The following is a 10697-nucleotide window of genomic DNA, read 5'->3' as shown; positions in this document are numbered from 1 at the left end:
AGGAAATCATTATTTAGCAATACAAAAATTACGGCGGTCAAAACCCATGCAATTCATTGAACGTATTAATTTCTTTTACTGTATTTTTTACAATTATTGAACTTTGAATATTATCTACTAATGAACCTTTCCACACCATAATCTAACCAAGAAAGATATAATATAACACTTAGAAACTAAACTTTGAATATAATATAACATTTAGAAATATCAACAACATAGTTAGCATCACAAAAGTATTACTTTCATATATAAATGATGGGGCCACAAAAATGCTCCCATGGCAAAAATTCCTAAACAACTCAAAGCAGATTCAACAATGTTTCTAGTTGCATACAGTAGCGTCGGAAGAGCTGTCGCCGATATAGCAATCTGCCTCTATATTTAGTTGCTCGAAACGAACTTAGTTTTCAAACTAAATTTTAACATAAAACATTCACCCTAGCCATTCTAACATCCGCTCCAATCACATAATTACATTGTCATAATCAATTATCTAATTCAATTATAAAAAACTTCAATTGTTGTCACTTGAATTACTGCCATCAGATGATCTTCTTGCGCCCGTGGGTGATAGGGATCCACTAGATGCATCTCTAGGCTGCAAACAAAATAAAACAATAAGATCCTTTAAATGCTAATTATAACTTAAGCTATTTCTTGAATAAAAATCTGAACCAATTCCATCCTTTATTCTGTAGTCAAAATTTTAACACACATGAAACTAGGAATTCAGCAGTACATTTAAACAGTTGGAAAATTAGTTTATCAGGGAAGCTCAAATAGCAGCTCTTTCCTGTTTAAAAGGTGCCCTCGGGTCTTCGTTCTTGAGACATTGTCAAAAGCTACAAGTGTGTAAGAGATCAACAATTTATTTGTTTTCACTATACTATTTTGACCTCATAGCACATCGTTGATGCAGGATAGGACATAAACATATGATTGTCCAGCCAAACAAGAATGACAACAGAAGTACTCTGAGCATATTCTGGAATGCTGCATCCAGCAGAAAAATCATGCTCAAGTTCATCATGTAAACAAGCAAATATGGATTTTACAGAGTGCCAAAACCACTAGAACGGACAAGGAAAGCACGTGTCTTTTGACACCAGGTCAGCTAATATCAGTTGATGCAGCTCCTGATGCAGATAATATCAGTTGAAAAAAAAAATCACAAGTTTATTTACCGTTGTAGGAGGAGAAGCAAAGAACTCCGCAAATTGCTCCGGTATTGTCCCTTCTTTCATTATCATATATGCCTTGAAAGCATTCATCATTTGTTTGTAGTTCTCTTGGCTTTGGTTGTGAGCATTCAACAATTTATTGTAGTTCTCTTGGCAATGGTTCAAACATGAAGCATCACTACTTGAAGCATTCATACCACCAAAACGAGGTCTTGCATGTTTAAAAACTTTGCTAAGGACAACTCCTAATCCTAAGGACCTTACCCTTTCAGAGTGCTCTTTTCCTAGCACTTTACCAACAGCATCATTCGGCGAAACTTCAGACTCATCCACCGTGCTTTGGCACAAAACAAGCTCAATTTTTTCCTATATATTGTTTGTCACAGCATTAATAAGTAACTAAATGCACACCAAGACAAGCAAAAAAGAGATAGCTGCTGAAATGCATCAAGCCAGATACTTTAAAAGTATAAATACACCTTAAAGTTTCACCTTTACACCTACATTCCTTTCATACCTTGTCTTGCTCCTCTATAAATCTTAATGTTACAAACTTTGAGCTATCATTTATCCCATTGCGGGTTAGTTCTCTTGGCCTAATAACAAGAAAACTGACCTTTAATTTTTTTTTAATCAAAACTCCTGCACAATGGAGAGTTATGCTACATGTTCAAACCAGTACTCTTCACACATAGGAGTAGCAATGATTTTAGCACTTGTTTCAGCTGTTGTGTTATCGCCATTGTACGTAGAACGACGAAACAAAGAGAGCAGTTATTACGAGACAAGATGGAGCTCCAGGGGAATTGTATTGCCTGTGTTACTAGCTGGATTAATAGTTGCAATTAAAACCACTTCATCATCAGGACAAAGAGATACTGTTGTTTCCAAGAAAAAGCAGATAATATTTCAAACAAGAAAGGAAGAAACAAATTGTAGACTTATTTGACATTACAACCCATTGATAAATATCAAAAAAGATACATAACTATTCTGGAACAAGCTGAAACTAATAGTGAATCAGACAGATACATATATTAGATTTCATACCCCAAAAAGGAATAACCTTCAACAATCACAAAGATAAAGAAGAAACTTACACATATCTCCTTTGCCGCCTCATTCACATATGTTCCATCTTGTTTCTTATGAGTATCAAGATAAAGCTGTGCACGTCGAGGCCTTCGTCCAGTCTCAGCCATCTATAAATAAAATAACCAACAGAATGACTTAACTGGAATAGTTACATAAGTTAGTTTAATAATTAAAGTAAAATGACATGAATTAACATCTTTCACCATTTCAGCCCTTCTTCTGGAGTTAGGTTTGGAGCCACATGTATGTGTAAATGTTTGTTTCTTTCGAATTTCAGTATTCCTTCTGCACATTTCCTTACAAAAAAAATACTTGAAAGTCAATCACACAAATAACTAAATATAATCAAACATACAAGTTGAAGTAATTAAATAAATACCAAAGTTGTTTCTTTAAAACGGTAATCAACAAATGAAGTCCACTGATCCCGTGGAATCCCAGCCGGAATATTTTCCATAATCTGAGCTTTACTTTTGTGTGGATCATAGAATGCTCTCCACAAGTTTAGCCTATTCGCGCTCCACTTTTTCCAAATAGAATTATAAACATAACGCCGTGCAACTAACTCGACTGTCTTAAAACAAAACCGTTTCTTCTAGAATAAAATATTGGTTAGCTTATCTGCTACATGCAAATATGAAGTCCAACAATAAAATAGACATGTAGCAGAAACAATAAAAGTTTATACCTTTACAATTCGATCAAATACATGGTCAAAGTATGATATAGGTAAATCTGGCCATTTCTCAAAGTGAATTGGAAATAAGGCGCAATCAGTTGCTAAAATTCCACAAAAAGCCAGCAGTAAGGCCTTGTGCTTCTCCAAATGGTTTGTCCAGGTAATCAAATTCAAGCACGATACGTTCTTCACCAGATAAATTTAGAACATCCCTAACTTTCACTTTGAGCCTCTTCCTATTTTCTTCTGAATCTTTAATAAAAAAAAGCCAAGAGAAAAAAGGTTACTAAACTTCAACAGTTACTAAACTTCAGCAGTTATCATTATGTCTTTAACCCAAACATGCTTTGTTCCTTCTTTAGTTGTATATTGCAGCCTTTAACTTTATGCTGATAAGATCTCTAGTTGGAGGTTCTTTCCTATTTTTCTTTCTATGTCAACTTAGTATTTCATTCCATCATCAGTAATTTTGCTAAATTTTTATTACCCTTTTCACAGCCATAAAACTAGACAAATGAAAACCTCTAAACCTGACTCTATTTTACTTAGAATAATAAAAAAGAATCACACAACTTTTTCCATAAGATAAACCATCTTATAATATAGACATCAGAAAAAATAGCTCAAGCATTCTTCATTAAGAAAAAATAGCTCAACCATTCTAAACCGAACTCTATTTCTACTGATTGCTCTATTTTCTGCCATACACAATCTTTCTAATGCCAAAGCATTCTTCATTATCACTAAGTAGCTCAAATTTGATACTTAAAAAATAAACCAGCAGCATTTTGGGGACTTTTAGCAGAGAGGGAGAAGAAGAAGAAGAAGAAGAGGAAAAAATAAAATAAAATTAAAAAATAAACCAGCAGCAATTTGGGAACTTTTAGTCTGGATGGTGCAGGGTGTGATGCGACCTGAACTGATGAAGTTGGTTGTGATACGGCCTGAAAGGACGAAACCGATTGTGATGCGGTTTGAAAGGACGAATTCAGCTGTGATGCAGACTGAAAGGACGAAGTCGGCTGTGATGCAGACTGAAAGGACGAAGTCGGCTGTGATGCGACTTGAACCAACGGAGCCAATTGTGATGTGGCCTGAACTGACGAACCAAGCTGTGATGTGGCCTAAACCGATGAAGCTGGCTTTTTTGTTGCCTGAACTGACGAACCGAACTGTGATGGAACCGACGAAGCCGGCTTTGTTGTTGCTTGAACTGACGGGGCTGGTTGTATCTTCCCAATACAACATGCAGTCATTCGGACAAGCATGGATCTTAACATAATCAAGACACAATTATTGATGGTATTTTTGGCCTCATAAAAAGATACAGGGATTTTTGCAAATTTAAATGCATCCCTAAGTAGATCTAGTATCATAGTCATTCCCTTGTCACTTAGCCCAGACAAACACTTTATGTGATATAACTTTAACAAAAACTCTAACTTTGAGTACTTGGACACTTCGTACAGTTCTTGATTTCCATCTCTAAGCAAGTCAAAAAAGTCTTTGTTGTATGAAGCTGGCATTTCGTTTAACATTTCTTCTTCTCCCACTACTTGTGATGGACCTACATCAATGCTCTCATGTCTTAACCCCCCAAATGCTTCATTAATCAATAATTCTATAGGATTTTCAGGAGGTATTATATCATGGGGAACCTCTATGTTGTTAGAACTATGCACCACATTCATTTCCCCATGCATAACCCAAGTGACATAATTTTCAGGGAATGGTTTGCAGACCAAATGGTCAAATACTATATCTTTAGTCTGCCACTTTCTAAAGCCACATTTAGGACATGAACATTTTATTCTATCTCTTATAGCTCCATTCTTCAATGCAAATTCTATAAATTGATTCAAACCAAACAAATATTCTGGTGTGTTCCTCGACATTCTAATCCAAGACTTATCCATTGAAAAAATAGATTAGTGTGAAACAATATTCGCCTACAAGATTTTCAAAGCTTTAAGATTAGAGACATATTTAACACTTTATAAGACAAAAAAAGTAAAGGTAATGTTCTACTAATTATCTAGCATGATAAAACCAACTGAGAATGCTACAACAAGCCTCTCCTTATAACATCTGGTTGAGAAACAGCTCAACATGATAGCACATCAGTTTAAGTACATATTTAGAGGACAACTTCAGTGGCATTAAAACACATTGCACATGCAGATCCCCACCATTATTATGATATGATGGAACACTTAGTATGTTTATGAAAGATCAGGTGATCAGCAGCAGCACTAAGATAAAATTATAAAATCTACTTCATTGTATTGTCAAGTCTTACTATTAAAAAATCTACTTCATTGTACTGTCCTCCAAAGGAAATTAAAATTCCAATCTTATCATATTCACTACCATTTTCTAGGATACGTTACACCATTCATTACTTGTCTATAGCAAATAACTGAAATAAAAATCAAAAACTCATGTACTGCATTGAATAAGCAAATGAAGTTGACTTCAAAAATATATTAAAGAAAAGTTTGTTTATTCTGCTTACTGTGTCAAGAATTAACAGAAGAAGTCTAGCTCCAACAAGATATGGTCGAACAATGCAAACAATGGAGAAAGGCAGGGAGAGTGACAAAAGGTTTACTGCTTACTACTTACATTAATTGATTATGTAGAGATACGCTTAGTAAACACTTTTTTAATATGATTCCCTAGTTCCTTATTAACTAAATGTTTCATTATCGGATGAAGTTCACTGTATTGTACTGTTTCTTCTATCTGCGCCTTCTTCTTTAACAATAGAGAGGTTAATGTTGCCTTGGGTTTGAGGTCTCTCTCAATGCAAAGAGGTGAATCAAACTAAATTGAAGGCCTACTACTTTGATTTAGAACCAATCAAACTTATTCAGTGATTGTGTACAAGTTATAATTTCACATTGCGAATCTGTTGTAATGAAACAATCACAGTAACAATCATACAATAAGTAAGTATCTGTTTAAAATTATAGCATATTAACCATAATACATCTATTGTACCAAGGGACAAACAAGAATCAAAATGTAACAGCTGCTGGAAGACAGTTTAGGACCCAAGACATTTAATCTTCTTCATATATTCAATACCATTGATTCATAAAGTCCAGCTAGATATGAAACAGATAATACTATGGACAACATGTTTCAACAACAAGATATTACCTCCTACTGGCAGAGAGGTGAATCAAACTAAATTGAAGGCCTACTACTTTGATTTTTATCATATCAGTAAAAGAACCCTATCATAACCACAAAATAGGAAAATAGACAAATCGCCAAGTTATAACCTTTAACTCCAATTCATATGTATAATAACCAATAAAATCACATAATTCCCCAATCGAAAGAACAGAGCATCATCACAAATCCAAAATTATACATACATGTGCCTAGGTATCTGCCATAAATATGCATGTAAGAATCAAGTAAATAAAGGTTAAAAATTAGGGATACCAGTGCAGTAATTAAAGAAATAATGGAGAAAAAACTTACCACAACTGAAAAACACAACGACAAATCAATTTTTTAGTGAATTTTTTTTACATTACAGAACATGAAAGAAGAAACAGAAAACAAAAATACATTAGGATATTGAGGCAATAAAGCAGATTGCATGCCAGAAAATTCTAGGTTTATAGAGAAATCAAGCTAATAAATTGCATATAATCAACATAGAAACCCCAAATCAACCAAAAAACTCCAAATAAATAGAGAAACCTCAAATCCAACAGAGAATACCCAAAATAACACAAAAATAAAGTGAAAACCCACATGTAATTTACAAAATACAAAAATACCTGGTTACACAAAATCAGAATTGGAGAAAATGAAAGACAAATTGCAAATAATCTGAAGAAGAACACCGTGAATTTTCTAGCAACGACACTCCAATTTGGTGAGAGAGAGGCTGCCGCTTAGATACTAGAGAGAGAGAGTGAGAGAGACGGCAAAAAAATTAGAAGGTCTAAAGGTTTTGGATAATAAGTCTAAAAGGTTTTGGCGGAGAAAAAAAATGAGGGAAAGCAAAAATATTGTGGGAAAAATTAGAAGCTTGGCGCTCTTTTGCTTTTAATGTACCAGCTGATCCCCAAATTATAATTAATTGCATTGGTTAGAGAAAGTCCCGCAATTTGATACAATTGCGGGAGTTACCGGTGACCGCCGCAATTTAACTGTTTTTTTTGTAGTGATGCATAATTCTTCAACAAACGAGTGATCAACGGAGATCAACCCGTAACAATAAAGTGTTGCTCGACGTTGTTGATGATTAATTACATCACAAGGAGATCTGCATCGTCCTACACTCGAGAAAGACACTTCTCAAGCCCTCAAATCACGGAGTATTTTAGAGAGGAAAATCAAGGGATAGATAAAATTGTACTCTTTATCGATAAAATCACTTTTTCTTCATATTATTTTTGTTGATATTATTCTTAATGCAAACAACAAAAAACTCAGAAGTTGTACGAAAAAGAGACTCCCATGATACTTTTTCTTTTTGTTTTGTAAATGGGAAAAAAATACACTTGTAAGGAGTAGAGCTTAGGTTGAGTGAACAAGACGAACATCATTCATCTAAGCCCAAAGGATGACTAATACGTATATAAATAATACTTATATGATTTATATACGGTAGAGTCGTGACTCAGAACCAACTCTATGCATGCAAGTCCAAAAAGATAGCTTAATTAAAAAGAAAGAAAATTATATGTTAAAACATATTCTGTCGAGACTATGTGGTATTTTATATCATAGGCTAAGGGGAAAATTCAGATACAAATACGTTCATCAATTTGTGCTGCAGAAAAAACTAAACTATGCAAGATTATAGTTGCAATAAACACGCCTAAGAGATCCCTTACAAGGAACTTCATTATAAGTTTTCTTCATTCCATTCAACCTCCAAGTATAACCTAATATAACATGTCACGCATTACACATACAACCCGTATTCTATTTTTCAATGTTGTTCCTTCTAGATACAAATTAGTTGTCTTAGAATTAAGTAATCTAAAATGATACCAAACCCCTAGGAATAGAGAATGATTATGTAAGCAATGAATGCACATAAAAAAACTTCAAAAGCGAAAAGAGCAAATTGAAAGACTACCCACTCAATGTTTTAACGTGCAATTATGCTCATTATCGCTACCTGTTTACATGATTTATATCTCCAAGTATGGGACGGTGCAACAACTGTTAAATTCTTGAGCAAATATAGCCTTATTGAACAGTTATTTATTCTCCGGAACATATTTTTTTTATCTTTCGTCATAGTCTCTTTATTACTACACTCTCGCATACATTTGATCGCTTTATATATTATGAATTACTTTTTGTTCTTCAGAATCCCCATTCAAAGACTTATCAACGAAAGAAGCTAACTTGCAAAAGAAAGGTAGACAAAAGAAGAAAAAGCTAATAGGGGAGACATATAATACTACATGCTATAATTTGTTAAATACCCAGAAACTAAAACAAAAAAACAAGCAATAAAATGGTACCACAAACTGAACCCAGCTACAAATTACAAGTGAAGAAACTCTAGAAATAAAAAATCAAAAAATCAAAAAAGGAATCCTACTTCCAGAATCATATACCAACAAGCTAACACATGCAACACAAAGAGCGACTTGATGAAAAACAGAGAAAATCAGACCCATACATTTTATTTTTGAAACAGGATCGGGACACAAGCGGCGCAAAGTACCTAAATTAAATACGCCATAAATTCATCGGGGCTTAAATCTCTAATACAATAAGGAATTGGCTGAGAACTTGTAGTGCATGTTTGAAAAACGGAGGAAAAATACAAAGGAACATACAGAAAACCATTTGTAAACCATTTTCTTAGTATCTGTCCCTTTACCTGTTTCTTAGTAGCGAGAAAAGTCACAAGAAAAGTCTAAACAGAGACACAAAAAAATTGAAACTAAAGTTGCACATAAATGTGATAGGGGAATAAGAACTCACCAGAGAACAAAGAGTAAAGAGGAAGAGAAACAGAATGAAGTTGGTGGAAAGTGCGTACAAAATTGAGAAACATCTATATATATATATATATATAAATTGGGAATATAAAAGCCATTTATCTTTTTCCACAAATTTTTGGGATTTCTCTCCTATTTTAACCATAACCTCAATAATTAACTTACAAAAATGAAACTGTTTCATTGAAAAGACACCACGATCATTTATTAAATAAGTCTATCAGTTTCTTCTTTCATTTTAATGATGGAGAAGCCGTTATACCTACTCCTTTGCACGTTTTGTCCCTTTTTTTTCTCTCTTTCTTACGTTAAAGTTTATCCATTCTTTTCGTTTTGCAGAATAATATATTATTATGATCCATAACTGTGATTATCAGTTACTAATTCATTCATACCTTCTTACAGAATCATTTAATACATTAATATGTTTTATGAATGTGATCACCTTTTATATATCTTGAGTATTTTGTATTCCATGGGCTTTGTTTGTCAATCAAGAAACTGAAAGTAGATTCAGAGGTCCATGAAGCACGTTATTGAGTGAAGAGCAGAGATCTCTTATATTTCGATTCTCCCACTATAATTTCACATGAGAGACATAGAGAAATACAACAGTTACAATCCAATCTCCATATTGCTTTTTTCCTTCTTTTACATCGGTAATTTTTTTTTTTATTGTTACTTTCTCTTTGCATTAGGTAGGGGTAAAGTCTACTTTCTCAGACCCCACATGTTGGGATCAAACTGGTTTTGTTGTTGTTATTGTTGTTACAGTAATGTATGTGTGGCAAGTTTCGGAGAGAGACAAATTCAATGTATTTTAATGTTAGTCCTTTGTAACTTCTTTTTCTTCTTTGTCTCTTTGTATAATTTTACCCTAATTTATTTTTTTGCGTAATTCATTAATTTAATATCTTTGCTTGATAAGAATTATTTTCAAATTTTGTTTGTTCTCTTCTATTTAAATTCAGGGGATATAATTTTATTTGCCCAATTTTTATTTTTCGCTGACCATTGATGTATTATATTTGGCTGATAACTAAGGGTTTCAACTGATATTTGCCCAATCTTTTTTGTTTCATTCTGCTTTAGGGCCTGAAAATGTGACTTCCCTATTTTGATCTTAAATAGTATGAGTTTTTTTGATGTGAAAGCAGGTTTGTCAAGATATTTTCTATGTTTATTATCTTCTATTAAAGTGTAAGTATATCTGTTGATTAATTGTCAATGTAAAGAAATATATCAATAATTGTAAGCGCATGTATTTTTTTTTAGATAAACTTTATCAGGTGTTTTACATATTAATCAGTGAAAAAGAATCAAATGATAAATTTCTCAATTGTTCAAAGAATTTTCAATGAGATCGAAAATCTTACTTTTGATAATTTTGAAAATAGAAAGGTAAAAGAGAGGGGAAAATGAAATTACATGGAGATTCATAAAAAATTTATAGATTTGGGGTACGTTATTTGTTTATTAGCTTCTCTAGGGAAATGGTTAAAAAAGACACTACAGACAATTAGTTACGTATTATGTCAATCAAAATAAGAATGGCTACATATTCTTAACCTATCTCTCTTCAAAAAAAGGTTGTATAAGTTCTCGATCATGATATTATGCTACCATGGGAGCGAAGTTCATAAATTTAATACTTCTCTAAGACCAAGTAGTTATAGTAGATTAGGATAGCACAGTCGTAGTGTAAAAGACAGTAATTACATATCTCCTTCCTTTTTTAGAATTGAT

At 33.2% G+C, this 10697-nt stretch overlaps 1 protein-coding gene across 8 annotated transcripts; it reads right to left on the bottom strand.

Moving 5' to 3' along the window:
* Window positions 1-312: 312 nt before the first annotated feature.
* LOC104244896 (uncharacterized) lies at window positions 313-8953 on the bottom strand. 8 transcript variants are annotated; one of them, XM_070155809.1, is made up of 8 exons: window positions 6759-7026; window positions 3873-4230; window positions 2968-3210; window positions 2659-2874; window positions 2483-2575; window positions 2285-2386; window positions 1188-1550; window positions 313-601 (listed from the first exon to the last, which is right to left on the bottom strand). In XM_070155809.1, exons 4-8 carry the CDS (start codon window positions 2734-2736, stop codon window positions 518-520), a joined length of 720 nt encoding a protein of 239 aa, XP_070011910.1. In that variant the 5' UTR covers window positions 2737-2874; window positions 2968-3210; window positions 3873-4230; window positions 6759-7026; the 3' UTR covers window positions 313-517. The 8 variants fall into 8 exon arrangements, with proteins under 8 accessions (XP_070011910.1, XP_070011911.1, XP_070011908.1 ...); XM_070155810.1 differs by having other exon boundaries at window positions 2659-2871; XM_070155807.1 differs by lacking the exon at window positions 6759-7026 and adding an exon at window positions 8935-8953 and having other exon boundaries at window positions 2659-4230.
* Window positions 8954-10697: the final 1744 nt, after the last annotated feature.

This window comes from Nicotiana sylvestris, chromosome 9 (genome assembly GCF_000393655.2).
Source record: "Nicotiana sylvestris chromosome 9, ASM39365v2, whole genome shotgun sequence".
Taxonomy (NCBI): domain Eukaryota; kingdom Viridiplantae; phylum Streptophyta; class Magnoliopsida; order Solanales; family Solanaceae; genus Nicotiana; species Nicotiana sylvestris.
The sequence above is the reverse complement of the archived record's forward strand: the minus strand, read 5'-3'. Positions and strand labels throughout refer to the sequence as shown.